The following is a 17,123-nucleotide window of genomic DNA, read 5'->3' as shown; positions in this document are numbered from 1 at the left end:
TTTTCTTTAAACTTAGTTTTGCTTTAAGCTCATTTTGCTTTAAACCCAACTTCACTCTAAGTCCAGCTTTTCATTAAACCTGATTTTGCCTTAAAACCAGCTTTCCTTTAAACCGAGTTTGCTTTAAGACACGATTTTGCTTTAAACACAGATTTGCATTACATCCAGAGTTGCTTTAATCCCAGCTTTGTTTTAAACTCGGTTTTGCTTTAAACCCAACTTTGAATTAAACCAAGCTTTGCTTTCAACAGTTTTGTTTTCAGTCCAGTTTTGCCTTAAATCCGGTTTTGCTTTCGCCCAGCCTTCATTAAACCCGCTTTGCTGTGACCTCCCCCGGCAGCGCCCTCCGGGCCTTTCCCAAAGCCAACCACGGCCTTCCCACGGAGCAGCTCCTGCTCCCGGGTGGCTTCTGAGCCAAAACTGGGATTAAATTCCCCAAAAGAAACCGGGGTTTAGGGGAAGAAGAGGAAAAGGCGCGTGGGTGGAATGGGCTGGTCCGAGCCTTGGGAAGGGTTCCTTGGGAAGAGTCTGGCACTGCCAGTGAGGAACTCAAACCCAAACTCCCAAAAACCGCAATCCTGGGACCCACAGCGCCTGAGAATTGCAATGCCCGGGGCTCCCCAAAGGTCTAACCCGAGTTTATCTGAGGGAAGGGTTTGGTTTCCATGAAACCACGCCTGGTGGTGGGAGTGCAGCTCCCCCTGCTCTCTCCGGGGCAGGGATGCTCCCCTGCATCCCCTCGCTGCTCCCGCCTTGGCATCGCGGGAAGGAATCACCCGAGCCCTGCGGGAAGGCTCCGGTGCCTCCCGCCGCGGAAACCCTCGGGGTCTGTGGCGGTGCCAGGCCGGGATCCAGCGGAAGAGGGGGCTGGCAGCGGCGGTGAATCATTCCCAGCCCGCTGCATCCCCATGCATCTCCACGTGTTTTCAAAGCAGGGTGGGGAAAAACCCTCATCTTCCTCATTCCTGCGCTCCGGCCGAGCGGCTCCAGAGCCGCTCCCGAGGGAAGCCCTGCCCCGCTCGGCTGCTCTGATCCCAAAAACTCCTTCCAGGAGCACCGCGGATGCAGCCCCCCCTCCCCATCCCCATCCCCAATCCCATTCCCGGAGGACGGGAGGAGAAAGGAACCCCACAGCGATTTTTTAGGGGTGCTTGGCGGTGCCTTTACAGCCCCTCCATTCCTTTTCCCGGTGAATGGAGGATGGGATCATCAAACCATCCCCCCAGGCTTCTTTTGGGGGTGCCCAACAGCCCCTTTACAGCCCCCCACCCCCATTCCCGGTGTTTGGAGCACGGGAGGAGCAAACCGTCCCTACAGATGTTTTAGGGGTGCTTGGCGGTGCCTTTACAGTCCCTCCATTCCCTTTCCCAGTGAATGGAAGATGGGATCACCAAACCATCTCCCCAGGCTTCTTTTGGGGGTGCTCGGCAGCCCCTTTAGAGCCCCCCCTTCCCTCTCCAGCGGCTGGAGGGCGGGATTTGCTGCTCGCCCTCGTTTCTCCTCCGTCACCTTGGGATGATCCCCTGGGAGCAGCACTTTGCTCCCCCTGTTTCCCCCTCAGCTTTCCTGCCGGATTTCCTGATTTCAGCCTCTCCCTGTGGCAGGATCCGGCCTTTCCCTCCGCTCCCACCCCAAATCCAGCTGGAAAATGCCCCGACATTCCGGCTGCACCCCAGACCGGCTGCACCCCCCGTCCCTCACTGCAGGGCTGCGGAGCCGCCGTGTCCAGACCCCTGGGCCTGGGATTTTGCGCAGCCACCCCCCGAAGCCCCCCAGGGACCGGGAATTTCGGGGGGAGGGGGCACCCCGGGATCCAGGCCCCTCTCTGCAGCTCTTACCTGCCGGCACCATGTGCGGCTCCAGGTGAAGGCGTTGCCCAGGTGAAGGCGTTGCCTTTTTCCTACCTCACCTTTCCAGTTCGGCCGGAATGAGGATCAACCCCCCCGGATCCCTCCCCCGTTAACCCCTCGCTGGCTGCGGGGCAAACTCATGATCCCGGAGATTGGGAATGGGGCTTCGTGCGGGAATGGGGGAATTCTGGATCACGGGAGGAGAAAAATGGGGCGTTTGGGGTTTTTTTGGCATGACAGCGCATTTTCCGGAGCTGGTGGAACAGGCTCGACGCCTTTTTCCCGAGTCACGGGTGTTGGAGCCGGGGAGAGAGTGACAACCCCCAGCCTATCCTTCTTACACTCCTCAGCCACCCCAAATCCGCCGGTGGGGTCCCCCCGGACCCCTCCGCAATCCCAGATGGAGATTTGGGATTTTTCTACCTTTTCCATCTTTATTTCGGACGGGATGGGGGCTGGGAAATACTTTCTGCGGAATGAATTTGGGGAAGACGCCACATTTCCCTGTGGGATCACAGGGTGGTGAGGGACTCGGGGGGATCCTGGGGGGGGTCTGCAGCACCTGAGGGGTCCTGGCTCGTGTCCTGCTCCGGTGTCCCAGAACAGCCCTGGGAGAGACGCGGGGGTGACACTGGCACCTCGTGATTCCGTGGAATCCCACCCAAAAGGGACCGAGCCCCCCGCCCGTTGTACCCGCCTGGGTTGGGGGTCCAGGGGGGCACCGGCCGCTCCCGGGGCCCGGCGCCGCGGGGAGGGGCAGGTCCGGTGTGCCACGGGCTGACTTTGTCCCCCGGGCCGGCCCCGTGTCCCCCCACCCCCCCGGGTGTCCCCAGCCGGGGATCCCCCTGTGCGCGTTCCTCGCTCCCACCCCCGCGCCCCCCAGAACCTTCCCCCGGAGTTTTGCGCACCTGTGGCTCGACATCCGCCGCCTCCGCGCTGTCCCCGCTGTCACCGCGCTGTCCCCGCTCACCGCCGAGCTGGCACGGCTCCCGGGGACACGCCGGTGCCGCCGCGGGACCGAGGACACGGCAGGGGACAGCCGCGGGGGGGGACGGCGGCGGCCGAGCCTCGGCGCTGGTGGCCGCGCTGTCCCCCGCCGCGTCCGCGGCTCGGCCCGCCGCTGGTGACAAGGTGCCAGCGGCCTGGGCAATGGCCTCGGATAAAATCAGTGACGCCAGGGAGGTGGCGATGCCCTCGGCCCCTCCCCGCGCCCCGCTGTCACCCCCCGGCTCCGCGGCTGTCGCCGACGGCTCCGGACCAGGGGACAGAGAGTCGGGCTTGGAGATGGGCTCGGGGGTCCCCTCGCTGGACATCGACCCTGTCACCGATGTCGCCCCCTCGGGGGGCTCGCTGTCGCGGCCGGGGCCGGGCTCGGGGGTCCCCTCGCTGGACATCGACCCTGTCACCGATGCCGCCCCCTCGGGGGGCTCGCTGTCGCCGCCGGGCTCCGCGTTCTCCTCGCTGGACAGCGACGCCGTGTCCAGGGAGCCCCCGCTGGCGGGCGAGGCCGGGGGCGGCCCGGGGGAAACAGCCCCCAGCTCCGCGCTGGTGGCGGCGTCGGTGGCAGCACTGTCCCCGCCGGGGGACCCCGGTGCCACCTCCGCGTCCACCGCGGGCGCCTTGTCCGGGCAGGGGAACATGGCCGGGGGGCTCACGGGCGCGGAGATGACCAGAGAGCGGCGGTTGCTGGAGAGGGGGGGGACAGAGGGGTTCAGCTTGGGGTGTCCCCAAGCATCCTTGGGGTGTCCTGTCCCAGCTTCCCCATCCAGCAGGACCCCGATAATTCCCCAGAGGCACCTTCAGCCCATTTGAAGGCCCACCCGCCTGCCTCAGGAGGGCTGGGGGCGAAATGTCCCCTCATGTCCCCGGCTGTTACCTGGGGACACCTTTGATGATGAACACCTTGCTCGAGTGCTGCTTCTCCAGTTTGCTCATCACCTCGTACAGGTCCCGGTTGAGCTGGGGAGGGGGGGACACAGAAACCCTTCAGGGAGCCCCCCAGGTGTCCCCCCTCACCCGGGGGCTCAGCAGGGCCCCAAAACCTGGGGACACCCCGCACACCCTCGGGCTGCTCTGAATGAATGAACGAAATGAAGAGCAAGGACTCTGGAGGGGCGGGGAACAGCACCGGTGTAGCCACCTGGGGACACCCGGGGACACCTGGGGACGCCTGGTGCTACCGGGGGGCGGGGGAAACGTTTTGGGGTGCCTTCCCCACCTTGCTCATCTCCTTGTAGAAGACGTCGCGGAGGTTGGAGATGTTCTGGAAAACGGTGACGTAACAGGCGATGCGGCTGCGGGGACAGGGAGGGGTCTGGGCGTGCCCCACGATGTCCCACCCAGGGGACACCGGAGGGGTCCGGGCGTGCCCCACGATGTCCCACCCAGGGGACACCGGAGGGGTCTGGGGGTGCTCAGCCACCTCCCACCCGTCCCTCCCGCTGAGTCCCCAACTCCGTGGGCCCCGCACGGAACGGGAATGTCCCCTCAGGGCCACCCCCTGGATGCCGTGGAGCTGCCACCTCCCACTGCCACAGGCCCCCGTGGCTGATGGCTCCAGGACCCCCGATGTGTCCCCAGGGTGGACTTTGAGGAGAGACCCACGCGAGTTCTCCCCTGCATGGGGGGACCTCACCCACCCGATGGCACCAATGCCCAGCCCGTGTCCCCCAGCCCCACGATGTCCCTAGCCCCAAAATATCCCCCACCCCCTGGTCCGTGATGTCCCCAGGCCCTTGTGGTGTCCCCCAGACCCACAATGTCCCCCCATCCCTGCCGTGTCCCCCAGCCCCACGATGTCCTTAGCCCCACGATGTCCCCCACCCCCTGGTCCGTGATGTCCCCAGGCCCTTGTGGTGTCCCCCAGACCCACCATGTCCCCCCAGCCCCATGATGTCCCCCCATCCCTGCCGTGTCCCCCAGCCCCACGATGTCCCCCACCCCCTGGTCCGTGATGTCCCCAGGCCCTTGCAGTGTCCCCCAGCCCCATGACACCCCCAGCCTGACAACCCCCACGGTGCCCTCCAGCCCCGTGACATCCCCAAATCCCTGCAGGGTCCCCAGCGCCCCGCGTGTCCCCGAGCCCCCGCAATGTCCCCCAGCCCCCCGCGTGTCCCCGAGCTCCCGCGATGTCCCCCAGCCCCCCGCGTGTCCCCGAGCCCCCGCGATGTCCCCAGCCCTGTGACAAGGCCATACCTGCCGTACAGGACGGGCAGCTCCTCCCGCAGGTCCCTGTTCAGGTCCTCAAACACCGCCTGGGCTTTGTTGAACTCCTCCTCGGCCTGCGGGGAGGGACGGAGGGGTCGTGGCTTTGTCCCCACGGCCGGGGGACTGTCCCCACGCGGGGGCCGTGCCGGGGAGCCCCAACCTTGGCGATTTTGGCCTCGTCCTTTTTCTTGGCGCTCTGCAGAGCCTCCAGGTGGTGCCGGGCACTGTCGTAGTCCACGAGCTTTCGGCCCCGCTTGGCGATGCGCTCCTGGGGGGGGACAGGTGAGCCAGGACCCCCCCGTGCTCCCCCTGTCCCCAACCCCGCCCGACAGCGCAGGGCGGCACCTTAAAGTCCCCGAACTGAACCAGGTAATTCTCCATGAGCCGCAGGGCTTGGTCGATCAGCTTCGCCTCGTAGTCATCCCACAGGAGGTCATTGCTCTGGGGGGACAGGGACGGCGACAGCAGTGACCCCCGGGACCCCCCAACCCCCCCAGGCTTCGAGGGGACCCTTGGGGACACCCGGGGCTCACCTCAGCGATGGCCCGGAGCTCCTCGTGCCCGTCCCACTCGGGGCTGTAAATCTCCTGCAGCGTCTCGGCCACTCTGCGCGAGCTCTCGTGCATCACTGGGGGCACAGACACCCATCATTATCATTATCAATCATTAACATTATCATTATCACCATCATTATCACCATCATTATCATTATCACCATCGTTATCATCATTATCATAATTATCATTATCATTATTATTCATTATCACTGTCATTATCATCATTATCATTTATTCCTGATCGTTATTTATTTATTCACTGCTGTCCATTGTTGTTTATTAGCCCAGGTGTGTTATTTTAAATTATTTATTGTCTCTGTTATCCCATATATAACATATATATCCGATAGATAACACATGTATTGTCTGGTTTTCTATTTAATATCTTATATATAATATATCTCCCATATATATTTATTATCTATTATCCCACATACAGTATTTACATTATTATTTTATCTCGAATATATTTTAATATCTATTATTTTTATATCTTCATTATATCTCTATTATTTTTATCTCTCTATCATTTTGATCTCTTTATTATCCCATATGCATTTAATAAATAATGAGATATAAAAATATGTATTGCATATGTCATATATGTAAGATATATAATATATATCTCATCTATAATATATTATCTATATAATATATTATGCATAGTATTTTTATTAGCTATTTTCTCTTTATTATCCATTCGTAATTGCAATCTACTTATCCTCAATATTGTTTTTATTTATTCTTTCTTTTGATTTAATACTGATTTTAATTAATAATCTATTTATTGCAGCACGATTTCTTTCCTCCGCTATTCCTTTTTTATTATCCCGGCTCCGCCCCGACTCCCTGCCCGTTCCCGGCTTTCCCTGGGACGTTCGGGCTCGGCTCCGCACCTCTCACGGCTCCCACGAACCCCTTGAGCTCCTTGTAGAGTTTGTGACCCTCGTTCTGCAAAACAGAGGGGTCAGGGCTGTCCGCGGGGCTGGGGGGGACAGGGACCCCCGGGGTGGGTCGGGGTGTCCCCAGTGTCCCCCGTGTCCCCGGTGTCCCCTGTCACCTGCTGCAGCTGGAAGTTGTAGGCGCTCTGCTCGAACTGCTCGTCTTTGGTTTCCACGGTTTTGCCCAATTTTTGCAAAACCTGTGATGGAGAGAGAGGGCAAGAGGCCCCCGCCACACCCCGAGGTCACCGGGCTGTGCCCCCCAAAACCCCCCTGAGGGGCTGCCAAGGATCAGGCGGGGCAGGATTTATGTGGAAATGCAAAATTTCACTGCGTCCCTCAGTGCTTTTAATTCTTTCAGGAAAAACGGTGAATTTTTGGGTGCCAATCTACCTCCCACCCTAATCTACCTCCCACCCAATCTACCTCCCACCCTAAACCCCTTTGGGGTGCTGTGCACCCCAAAACACCCCGAGCCCCTGGCTGTGGGGCACAGGGGATGCCGTGAGGAGGATGAGGAGGGTCTGAGGCTGAAGGAGAATTGAGAAGCTGAGCTGGGTGGGGAGATTTGGGGTGCCCAGGAAGAGATTGAGCTCGCCTGGGGAGAGGCTGGGGTCAGGATGAAGGAGTTTTGGGATGCCCAGGAAGAGGGTGACCCTCTGGAAAATCAGATGAGGGGAAATTCGAGGTGTCCAGGAAGAGGTGGGACCCCCCAGGAAGAGCCTGGGCCAGGCAGGAGGGACTTTTAGGGTGTCCACAAACAGCTCGACCCCCACAGGAAGGGGCCAGGGCTGGGAGCGGGGAGCTTTGGGGTCCAGGAAGAGGCCGGGGCTGGGTCAGAGGGAGATTTGGGATGTCCAGGAAGAGGCTGGGCCCCCTGGGAAGAGGCCAGGACCGGCTGGGAGGGAGATTTGCAGCGTGCAGGAAGCAGCCAGAGCCTGGCCCGGGATGATTGAGCCGTGGGAAAGCCAAATTTAGCACGGAGCCCCGGCCAGGAAACCCAGGAGGGCGAGGGTTTGAAAGGGGTCTTTGTGTCACCCCCAAAAGGGGAGTCTCAGCTACTTTTAGGGGCAGAGGAAAGGAAAGAGGCCCCCCCAAGGTGCCCCAAAGCAGCTGAGAATTGCCCCGCTCGTGCCGCTTCCGCAGCCCTTCCCCCTCGCTTCCTGTGTGCCCGTCTCACCAGTGCTCCTGGGACCACCGGCCACGCTGGGTCCCGCTGGGCCCCCTCAGTGCCAGCCAGCCCAGAGGCCCTGTGCCACCACCCACAGCCCCCCATAACCCCTGCAAGGCGCTTTGAGTGGAGAACCCCCCACCAATTAGAGAAGCCAAAGTATCTTGGGGATCTCTGGGAGATGCCATCCTCCAAAGCCTTGGAGCAACGATGGCAGCGACCCAAAACCCCAGACTCCCACCCTCGGAGCACCCAAAGGCGCTGAGCTGTGCCTTTGGGCCACGCCGGGAGCACTGCGGTGGGAAAGGAGGACGCATCCAGTCAAAGCTGGGATGGGGGGCGGGTGGCACCTCCGTACCTTCTCCTGGGCACGGCTGAAGTGCTTCTGGACCTGCCTGGCGAAGAGCCCGGCGCCGCCGCTCCTGCCCTCGGCCATGGCCCTGGCACGGCCCCGCCCGCGGCCCCGCTGCTGCCGTTGGAGGGTTTTGATGGAGGAAGTTGGAGGCGAGGCCAGGCAGCATCCGCTGCGCGCCCCGGAACCCCCAAAACCCCCAAAAGGCTCTCCAGGAACCCAGCCAGGCCACAGGGCTGGGGCGTTGTGAGGATCCAGCGCGGGCAGGAACCCACTGGGACCCTCGAGGCAGCTCCTGGCCCCTGCAGGACAACCCCAAACGGCCACTGCGACAAAACCCCAATGTTCAAGGCTGTTGTCAAAAAGGTCCCTGAGCCAGGACAACCCCAAACGGCCACTGCTGACAAAACCCCAATGTTCAAGGCTGTTGTGAACAATGTCCCTGACCTCTCGGATCGTGGATTAACCGGAGCTGGAAGGGACCTGCAAGGATGGTAGAGTCACCTGTTGGTTCTGCAAAGGACAACCCCAAAGATCCCCAAAATCCAGGAGTGTTGTCCAAGTGCTCCCTGATGTCCAGACTTGTGGAAACATGGAAATCCTGAGCTGGAGGAGACGCACTGGGAACAAAGAACTGCGGAACATCTGGAGCTGGATAGGACACGATGTGTGTGTGCAATGCTTGTCCCTGCACAGGACAATCCCAAAAACCTCAGTAATCCACAAATGCAACTATTTTAGCCCAAAAATGAGTTTACAGCCCCTCGTGCCACAGGTGGGGGATCAGCTTTGCCTTGGGGTGTCCCTGTGTGGGGTGGAGCCATTGCTGCTGTCCCTTGGTGCTGATAGAACAAACACGGGATTAGCTGGAAATTGTGTTCTGTGAAATCTCGTGTTTTCCTTGGAGATAAGGGCAGAACTGCAGCAGGTGCTTTTTTTCCCCATCACTTTTTTTGACCTGGTTGACCCCATGACCCCCGTGATCCCAAATGCCAGTGCCTGTGCCTCAGGGGACAAAGTCCCCCCGAGAAAAACCTCCATTTGGAGTACAAGGGGGAAAAAAATGACAGAGTTTTGGCCAAAACTCCAGGGTTCCTTTCAAAGCCTGTCCCTGCCCCATTCTGCCCCAAGCTCAGCCCCAGGCAGGCCGAGCCCCGGCCCTGCTCCAGCGCTGCCTGTGCCGGGGGCTTGGCGAGGGGCTGAAGGTCGTGCCCAGCCTGTGCCTCCATTTCCCCGTCCCGGTGCCAGCGTGGCTCCATTCGGGTGCTGGATCAAGCCCCGGAACCATCCCACGAGCCGAGGCCAGGGAGACCTGCAGCCAAGGCCGAGTGCGGCAGCCGCGGTGACAGCGCTGCGGGCACGGGGACAGGAGGTGCCAGCGCAGGGCAGCGTCTCCCTGGGATGCAGCGCTCAGGGGCGCTCGGGGCGTCCCTGGGCTGCCCGGGCACCGTGTGTGCTTTGGCACAGGGGCCAAGGCCGCTCGGCGGGGCCGCGGCAGCTGCTTCCCTTCCCGCGCCTCCTCCCGCGGCCCCGTTAAAGCGCCCGAGGGGCCGCCGCTCGCTCCCGCCGCGGACACCGCTCCACGATGATGCTGCAGCTCGTGCTCCTCGCCGCGCTCGCCCTGTGCGGTGAGTCCCGCCCGGAGCCTTCGGCCTCGGCACCTGCCGAGAGCCCCCCGGAGCCACCCCGGCGGGACTCACGCCGTCCCTCTGTCCGCAGGGCGCTGCTCCGAGCTGGATCTCGATGGCATGCAGCGGGTGGTCGGCGGCACCGAGGCGCGCTCGCACGCCTGGCCCTACCAGGTGCGTCCTGCCGCCGTCCCCCGGCCCGTGCCGGGGCTCTCCCCGCGCCGCCGGCCCGCGCTCAGCCCCGGCCCGTCTCTCGCCCCCTCCCCAGATCTCCCTGCAGTATTACTCCGGCGGCAGCTGGCACCACACCTGCGGGGGCTCCCTCATCCACAGGAGCTGGGTGATGACCGCCGCCCACTGCGTCAACAAGTGAGCGCGCCGGGGACCCCTCCTTCCCCTCCACAAAGCTCCATTCCCCCAAAAACCCTCCCAGGCAGCAATCCTGGCCGCCCCGAGCGCCAGAGCGGCCGCCCTCGGGGCGCTTTCGGGCTCCTCAGGCAGGGTCCCCACGGGGCTGCTCCGGGAGCGTCCCCGTCCCGCTCGGAGCCTCCCGCAGCAGCTGACGCTCGGCATGAGCGGGGCTCGCGGCTGACGGAGCGCTTCTGCACCTTGCCGGCAGTAACCTGAACTACCGTGTGGTGGCCGGCGAGCACAACCTCAACAGGAACGACGGCAGCGAGCAGGTCTTCAGCGTCAGCAAGATCGTCGTGCACCCCTACTGGAACAGCAACAACGTGGCCGCGGGGTAACGCCCGCGGGAGGGGCACCTGGGGGCAGCCCGGCCGGGGTTCGGGGGGCTCCTTGTAACATCGTCTCCCTCTCGCCGGCAGCTACGACATCGCCCTGTTCCGCCTGAGCAGCCCCGCCACCCTGAACAGCGCCGTGCAGCTGGCCGTGCTGCCCCAGGAGGGCACCATCCTGCCCAACAACTACCCCTGCTACATCACGGGCTGGGGCCTGACCCGCAGTGAGTGACGCGCTCCCCCCGCCCCAAATTGCGCCGGCCCCGGCCAGCGCCGGCAGCCGCGGCAGCGCTCCGAGCCCTGGACGGCGCCGGCGGGCTCCGCTCGGGGCTCCGCTCGGGTGCCCGGCGCCGGCCGGGGCCGTGCCGAGCCGTGCGGGGCCGGGCGGGCCCGGAGGGGCTCGGCGGGGGCCGCGGGCTCTGCTCGGGCCGGGCCCCCGCGGCGGCTCCGCGGCGGCGCTGACCGGCGGCGGCTCCGCGCAGGCAACGGGCAGCTGTCCAGCGTCCTGCTGCAGGCCTACCTGCCCGTCGTGGACTACCAGATCTGCTCCAGCGCGTCCTACTGGGGCTCCACCGTCAAGAACACCATGGTGTGCGCCGGCGGCGACGGCGTGCGCTCCGGCTGCCAGGTCCGCCCGCGGCCCCCGCGCTGCCCCCGCCGCCCCCCGCGCCCCCCGCCGCCCCGGCTCACGCCGCTCCTCGCTCCGCAGGGCGATTCCGGCGGTCCCCTGCACTGCGCCGTCAACGGGCAGTACCAGGTGCACGGCGTCACCAGCTTCGTGTCCAGCCAGGGCTGCAACGTGGTCCGCAAGCCCACCGTCTTCACCCGCGTCTCCGCCTACATCTCCTGGATCAACAGCGTAAGGCGGCCGCGCCGGGCCGGGCCGGGCCGGGCCGGGCTCGGCCCCGGCGCTCTCGGGCCAGCGCTGCGCCGGCCCCGGCCCCGCGCGGCTCAGTCCGGCCCTTTCTCCCTTCCAGGTCATCGCCCAGAACTGAGCCCGCCGGGACCAGCGCTCGCTGCCCCTCGCCCATGGCCGTCCCCTGACTCCCCCGGGCCGCGCTCCGGGCTCCTCGCCCCCGAGCCGGCCTCAATAAAATCTCTCCTCCCGTCTCTGTGCCTCCGTGCTGCCTTGTCCCGCGCCCGCCCGGCCTTCCTCCTCCGGCCCGCCATCCTCCTCCAGCGCCCAGCTCCAGCACACGCCCTTCCCCGCCTCCTCCTCTTCTTCACTCCTCAGGGAAGAGCCCTGGCGAGCAGCAGCTGCCTCCGAGCTCTCGGGGCTGCCCCAACCTCTGTGGGATGCTGGAAAAGGGGGGAAAGCTGCAAATCCCCTTCCTGCCCTCCAAGGCAATCGCCCCCTGGCAATGCGGGGGCACCCAGAGCGTTCGGGGCCATCCCATCGCCATGTGCCCTGGCACTGCTCCATTGCTCTTCCCCAAATTCCCTCCTTGGCCAGGACAGGTGTCGGATTCTGGGACTGCCATCTCCTCGTCCCTCAGCTGCGTCCTGGGGCTGTGCCACAGCCCCCCAGCCTGGGCACACTCCACCAGCACCGACGTGCCCCACACACCCAGGTTACACCCAAACAGACACTGCTGCCTGCATCCAGGATCGCTGGGAGCTCCTCTCACCCCTGGGTCGTGCCCTGCACAACAAAACACCCATGTACGACAGGAGGGCTCTCCCAGCACCGGGGGGCACAGGAGCAGTGGCTGTGCCTGGCACTGCTGAAGCCCCCCAGGGCTGGGTCCAGCTCTGCCCCTCCCAGTGAGAAAAACACCGAGGGGCTGGAGCATGTGCAGACAAGGGAGCAGAGCTGGGGAAGGGGCTGGAGCAGCTGAGGGAGATGGGAAAGTGGTTCAGCCTGGAGGAAAGGAGGCTCAGGGTGGACCTTGTGGCTCTGCACAGCTCCCTGACGGGAGGGACAGCCAAGGGGGTCGGGCTCTGCTCCAGGGAACAGGGACAGGAGGGGAGGGAAGAGTCTCAAGTGGTTCCAGGAGAGGGTCAGGTGGGACATCAGGAGATGGACACAATCCCCCCTTGGCTGGCTCTGCTTCCAGTCCTGGTTTCCCACAGCAGTCCCAGATGTCCCATTCCTCAATCCATCGATTCCCGGTGCAGTGACACCAGCACAGCCCCAGCTGGTGTCTCTGAGGAGGAACCCCTCGGGTTTATCCCCTCACAGTCCAAGAGTGCAAGTTTTGCTCTTCCTCACAAATCTTTGGCTTTTCCCGTCTCTCCAGTGCCCCCCCACCTGGCTGTGCTGCTGCTCTCCAAAGGGTCAGCAGCTCACGGCCTCTTGTACCACTCAGAGCTCAACCTTCACCTCACCACAAATAAGCTGTTGCACCAGCTCATTCCTCGACACACCAAGCACAGAATCCCAGAATCCCTGAGGTGGGAAAAGCCCTCCCAGACCGTCAAGTCCAAGCTGTGCCCAATCCCCACCTTGTCACCAGCCCAGAGCCCTGAGTGCCACATCCAGTTCTGCCTTGGACACCTCCAGGGATGGGCACTCCAAACCTCCCTGGGCAGCCCCTGCCAATGGCCAACCACCCTGTCCATGTGTCTTAGGTTGCAAGATGTGGCTGGGAGTGTGTGTTCAATTCCCATCTGTCAGAGGTGGGGCATTATCTGCTGTTCATTGGGCAGCTTTCCTTCTCTCTGCCACAACCAATCCACCCTCCAGGAGATACCTTCTGTTCATGGGCTATTAATCATTAAGTATCTTCTGTTCATGGCCAGTGAGTGTCCCTGCATGCCTGATAAAATTCCGTCATCCATTGGGAGATGCTCCGCCCAGGGGAGGAGCCAAGCATTCCTGCCTGGATACAATCTGAGATTTCAAACATTCCTGCCTGGATACAATCTGAGCCTGGCACAGCCCAGCAGCCTTTGCCCACTGCATTCCCAGAGGAGCAGCTTTCTCCTGCCCTGCATTCCCAGAGGGAGAGCAGGCCCATCTGCAGCAGCCCTGGAGCTGCAGAGGAAAACTCCCCCCTTGTGCAGGATCCCTGCTCCAGCAGAAGCACAGCTGGCACTGCAGGAGGGCTGAGCCCCCATGGGATGGGACTGTGCCACCACCTGACCCACAGGGGGACAGGGCTGCTCTCACTCTGGCAGGGTTGGTTTGTATTACTGCTTTTAAAAAAAATTATAACAAAGAACTATTATTGATACTCTAATAACCTTGCCTGAGAGTCCCTTAATTTCAAAATTAAAATAATTTGGAGGGAGGGGCTTTACATTTTCCATTTCAGGGGAGGTTTCTGCCTTCCTTAGCAGACACCTGGCTTTTCAAACCTAGGCACCATGAAGAAATTCCTCCTGATGTCCCACCTGACCCTCTCCTGGAACCACTTGAGACTCTTCCCTCCCCTCCTGTCCCAGTTCCCTGGAGCAGAGCCCGACCCCCTTGGCTGTCCCTCCCATCAGGGAGCTGTGCAGAGCCACAAGGTCCACCCTGAGCCTCCTTTCCTCCAGGCTGAACCACTTTCCAGCTCCCTCAGCTGCTCCAGCCCCTTCCCCAGCTCTGCTCCCTTGTCTGCACATGCTCCAGCCCCTCGGTGTTTTTCTCACTGGGAGGGGCAGAGCTGGACCCAGCCCTGGGGGGCTTCAGCAGTGCCAGGCACAGCCACTGCTCCTGTGCCCCCCGGTGCTGGGAGAGCCCTCCTGTCGTACATGGGTGTTTTGTTGTGCAGGGCACGACCCAGGGGTGAGAGGAGCTCCCAGCGACCCTGGATGCAGGCAGCAGTGTCTGTTTGGGTGTAACCTGGGTGTGTGGGGCACGTCGGTGCTGGTGGAGTGTGCCCAGGCTGGGGGGCTGTGGCACAGCCCCAGGACGCAGCTGAGGGACGAGGAGATGGCAGTCCCAGAATCCGACACCTGTCCTGGCCAAGGAGGGAATTTGGGGAAGAGCAATGGAGCAGTGCCAGGGCACAGGGCGATGGGATGGCCCCGAATGCTCTGGATGCCCCCGCATTGCCAGGGGGCGATTGCCTTGGAGGGCAGGAAGGGGATTTGCAGCTTTCCCCCCTTTTCCAGCATCCCACAGAGGTTGGGGCAGCCCCGAGAGCTCGGAGGCAGCTGCTGCTCGCCAGGGCTCTTCCCTGAGGAGTGAAGAAGAGGAGGAGGCGGGGAAGGGCGTGTGCTGGAGCTGGGCGCTGGAGGAGGATGGCGGGCCGGAGGAGGAAGGCCGGGCGGGCGCGGGACAAGGCAGCACGGAGGCACAGAGACGGGAGGAGAGATTTTATTGAGGCCGGCTCGGGGGCGAGGAGCCCGGAGCGCGGCCCGGGGGAGTCAGGGGACGGCCATGGGCGAGGGGCAGCGAGCGCTGGTCCCGGCGGGCTCAGTTCTGGGCGATGACCTGGAAGGGAGAAAGGGCCGGACTGAGCCGCGCGGGGCCGGGGCCGGCGCAGCGCTGGCCCGAGAGCGCCGGGGCCGAGCCCGGCCCGGCCCGGCCCGGCCCGGCGCGGCCGCCTTACGCTGTTGATCCAGGAGATGTAGGCGGAGACGCGGGTGAAGACGGTGGGCTTGCGGACCACGTTGCAGCCCTGGCTGGACACGAAGCTGGTGACGCCGTGCACCTGGTACTGCCCGTTGACGGCGCAGTGCAGGGGACCGCCGGAATCGCCCTGCGGAGCGAGGAGCGGCGTGAGCCGGGGCGGCGGGGGGCGCGGGGGGCGGCGGGGGCAGCGCGGGGGCCGCGGGCGGACCTGGCAGCCGGAGCGCACGCCGTCGCCGCCGGCGCACACCATGGTGTTCTTGACGGTGGAGCCCCAGTAGGACGCGCTGGAGCAGATCTGGTAGTCCACGACGGGCAGGTAGGCCTGCAGCAGGACGCTGGACAGCTGCCCGTTGCCTGCGCGGAGCCGCCGCCGGTCAGCGCCGCCGCGGAGCCGCCGCGGGGGCCCGGCCCGAGCAGAGCCCGCGGCCCCCGCCGAGCCCCTCCGGGCCCGCCCGGCCCCGCACGGCTCGGCACGGCCCCGGCCGGCGCCGGGCACCCGAGCGGAGCCCCGAGCGGAGCCCGCCGGCGCCGTCAAAGGCTCGGAGCGCTGCCGCGGCTGCCGGCGCTGGCCGGGGCCGGCGCAATTTGGGGCGGGGGGAGCGCGTCACTCACTGCGGGTCATGCCCCAGCCCGTGATGTAGCAGGGGTAGTTGTTGGGCAGGATGGTGCCCTCCTGGGGCAGCACGGCCAGCTGCACGGCGCTGTTCAGGGTGGCGGGGCTGCTCAGGCGGAACAGGGCGATGTCGTAGCTGCCGGCGGGAGGGAGACGATGTTACCAGGACCCCCCCGAACCCCGGCCGGGCTGCCCCCAGGTGCCCCTCCCGCGGGCGTTACCCCGCGGCCACGTTGTTGCTGTTCCAGTAGGGGTGCACGACGATCTTGCTGACGCTGAAGACCTGCTCGCTGCCGTCGTTCCTGTTGAGGTTGTGCTCGCCGGCCACCACACGGTAGTTCAGGTTACTGCCGGCAAGGTGCAGAAGCGCTCCGTCAGCCGCGAGCCCCGCTCATGCCGAGCGTCAGCTGCTGCGGGAGGCTCCGAGCGGGACGGGGACGCTCCCGGAGCAGCCCCGTGGGGACCCTGCCTGAGGAGCCCGAAAGCGCCCCGAGGGCGGCCGCTCTGGCGCTCGGGGCAGCCAGGATTGCTGCCTGGGAGGGTTTTTGGGGGAAAGGAGCTTTGCGGAGGGGAAGGAGGGGTCCCCGGCGCGCTCACTTGTTGACGCAGTGGGCGGCGGTCATCACCCAGCTCCTGTGGATGAGGGAGCCCCCGCAGGTGTGGTGCCAGCTGCCGCCGGAGTAATACTGCAGGGAGATCTGGGGAGGGGGCGAGAGACGGGCCGGGGCTGAGCGCGGGCCGGCGGCGCGGGGAGAGCCCCGGCACGGGCCGGGGGACGGCGGCAGGACGCACCTGGTAGGGCCAGGCGTGCGAGCGCGCCTCGGTGCCGCCGACCACCCGCTGCATGCCATCGAGATCCAGCTCGGAGCAGCGCCCTGCGGACAGAGGGACGGCGTGAGTCCCGCCGGGGTGGCTCCGGGGGGCTCTCGGCAGGTGCCGAGGCCGAAGGCTCCGGGCGGGACTCACCGCACAGGGCGAGCGCGGCGAGGAGCACGAGCTGCAGCATCATCGTGGAGCGGTGTCCGCGGCGGGAGCGAGCGGCGGCCCCGCGGGCGCTTTAACGGGGCCGCGGGAGGAGGCGCGGGAAGGGAAGCAGCTGCCGCGGCCCCAGCGAGCGGCCTTGGCCCCTGTGCCAAAGCACACACGGTGCCCGGGCAGCCCAGGGACGCCCCGAGCGCCCCTGAGCGCTGCATCCCAGGGAGACGCTGCCCTGCACTGGCACCTCCTGTCCCCGTGCCCGCAGCGCTGTCACCGCGGCCGCCGCACTCGGCCTTGGCTGCAGGTCTCCCTGGCCTCGGCTCGTGGGATGGTTCCGGGGCTTGATCCAGCACCCGAATGGAGCCACGCTGGCACCGGGATGGGGAAATGGAGGCACCAACAGGGCACGACCTTCAGCCCCTCGCCAAGCCCCCGGCACAGGCAGCGCTGGAGCAGGGCCGGGGCTCGGCCTGCCTGGGGCTGAGCTTGGGGCAGAATGGGGCAGGGACAGGCTTTGAAAGAAACCCTGGAGTTTTGGCCAAAACTCTGTCATTTTTTCCCCCTTGAACTCTGAATGGA

General features: G+C 64.2%; 3 protein-coding genes across 3 annotated transcripts; 1 reads left to right on the top strand and 2 right to left on the bottom strand.

Annotated features, from left to right (window-relative positions):
- Positions 1–1,986: 1,986 nt before the first annotated feature.
- BIN2 (bridging integrator 2) lies at positions 1,987–8,206 on the bottom strand. Its single transcript, XM_064401038.1, has 11 exons — positions 8,085–8,206; positions 6,675–6,755; positions 6,511–6,565; positions 5,591–5,685; positions 5,403–5,498; positions 5,218–5,325; positions 5,046–5,131; positions 4,069–4,144; positions 3,727–3,809; positions 2,759–3,536; positions 1,987–2,458 (listed from the first exon to the last, which is right to left on the bottom strand). The coding sequence occupies exons 1-11, from the start codon at positions 8,160–8,162 to the stop codon at positions 2,363–2,365; spliced, it is 1,632 nt and encodes a 543-aa protein (XP_064257108.1). The 5' UTR covers positions 8,163–8,206; the 3' UTR covers positions 1,987–2,362.
- A 1,460-nt stretch (positions 8,207–9,666) lies between these two features.
- Positions 9,667–14,702, top strand: LOC135287778 (chymotrypsin-like elastase family member 1). Its single transcript, XM_064400993.1, has 9 exons — positions 9,667–9,706; positions 9,798–9,880; positions 9,975–10,075; positions 10,326–10,451; positions 10,537–10,673; positions 10,932–11,077; positions 11,159–11,308; positions 14,148–14,161; positions 14,501–14,702. Exons 1-9 carry the CDS (start codon positions 9,667–9,669, stop codon positions 14,700–14,702), a joined length of 999 nt encoding a protein of 332 aa, XP_064257063.1.
- Positions 14,703–14,794: 92 nt separating this feature from the next.
- Positions 14,795–16,572, bottom strand: CELA1 (chymotrypsin like elastase 1). Its single transcript, XM_064400992.1, has 8 exons — positions 16,533–16,572; positions 16,359–16,441; positions 16,164–16,264; positions 15,788–15,913; positions 15,566–15,702; positions 15,162–15,307; positions 14,931–15,080; positions 14,795–14,812 (listed from the first exon to the last, which is right to left on the bottom strand). The coding sequence occupies exons 1-8, from the start codon at positions 16,570–16,572 to the stop codon at positions 14,795–14,797; spliced, it is 801 nt and encodes a 266-aa protein (XP_064257062.1).
- Positions 16,573–17,123: the final 551 nt, after the last annotated feature.

This window comes from Passer domesticus, chromosome 31 (assembly GCF_036417665.1).
Source record: "Passer domesticus isolate bPasDom1 chromosome 31, bPasDom1.hap1, whole genome shotgun sequence".
Lineage (NCBI taxonomy): Eukaryota > Metazoa > Chordata > Aves > Passeriformes > Passeridae > Passer > Passer domesticus.
The sequence above is the reverse complement of the archived record's forward strand: the minus strand, read 5'-3'. Positions and strand labels throughout refer to the sequence as shown.

Excerpts from the sequence above, each read along its gene's own strand:
- BIN2 (XM_064401038.1), bottom strand. The coding sequence starts at position 8,162 with ATGGCCGAGGGCAGGAGCGGCGGCGCCGGGCTCTTCGCCAGGCAGGTC. Across the intron at positions 5,326-5,402 it reads TTCAGTTCGGGGACTTTAAG|GAGCGCATCGCCAAGCGGGG; the intron begins GTGCCGCCCTGC and ends GTCCCCCCCCAG. Across the intron at positions 5,132-5,217 it reads ACGAGGCCAAAATCGCCAAG|GCCGAGGAGGAGTTCAACAA; the intron begins GTTGGGGCTCCC and ends CCCTCCCCGCAG.
- LOC135287778 (XM_064400993.1), top strand. The coding sequence starts at position 9,667 with ATGCTGCAGCTCGTGCTCCTCGCCGCGCTCGCCCTGTGCG. Across the intron at positions 9,707-9,797 it reads CGCCGCGCTCGCCCTGTGCG|GGCGCTGCTCCGAGCTGGAT; the intron begins GTGAGTCCCGCC and ends CTCTGTCCGCAG. Across the intron at positions 10,452-10,536 it reads AGCAACAACGTGGCCGCGGG|CTACGACATCGCCCTGTTCC; the intron begins GTAACGCCCGCG and ends TCTCGCCGGCAG.
- CELA1 (XM_064400992.1), bottom strand. The coding sequence starts at position 16,572 with ATGCTGCAGCTCGTGCTCCTCGCCGCGCTCGCCCTGTGCG. Across the intron at positions 16,442-16,532 it reads CGCCGCGCTCGCCCTGTGCG|GGCGCTGCTCCGAGCTGGAT; the intron begins GTGAGTCCCGCC and ends CTCTGTCCGCAG. Across the intron at positions 15,914-16,163 it reads GCCGCCCACTGCGTCAACAA|TAACCTGAACTACCGTGTGG; the intron begins GTGAGCGCGCCG and ends CCTTGCCGGCAG.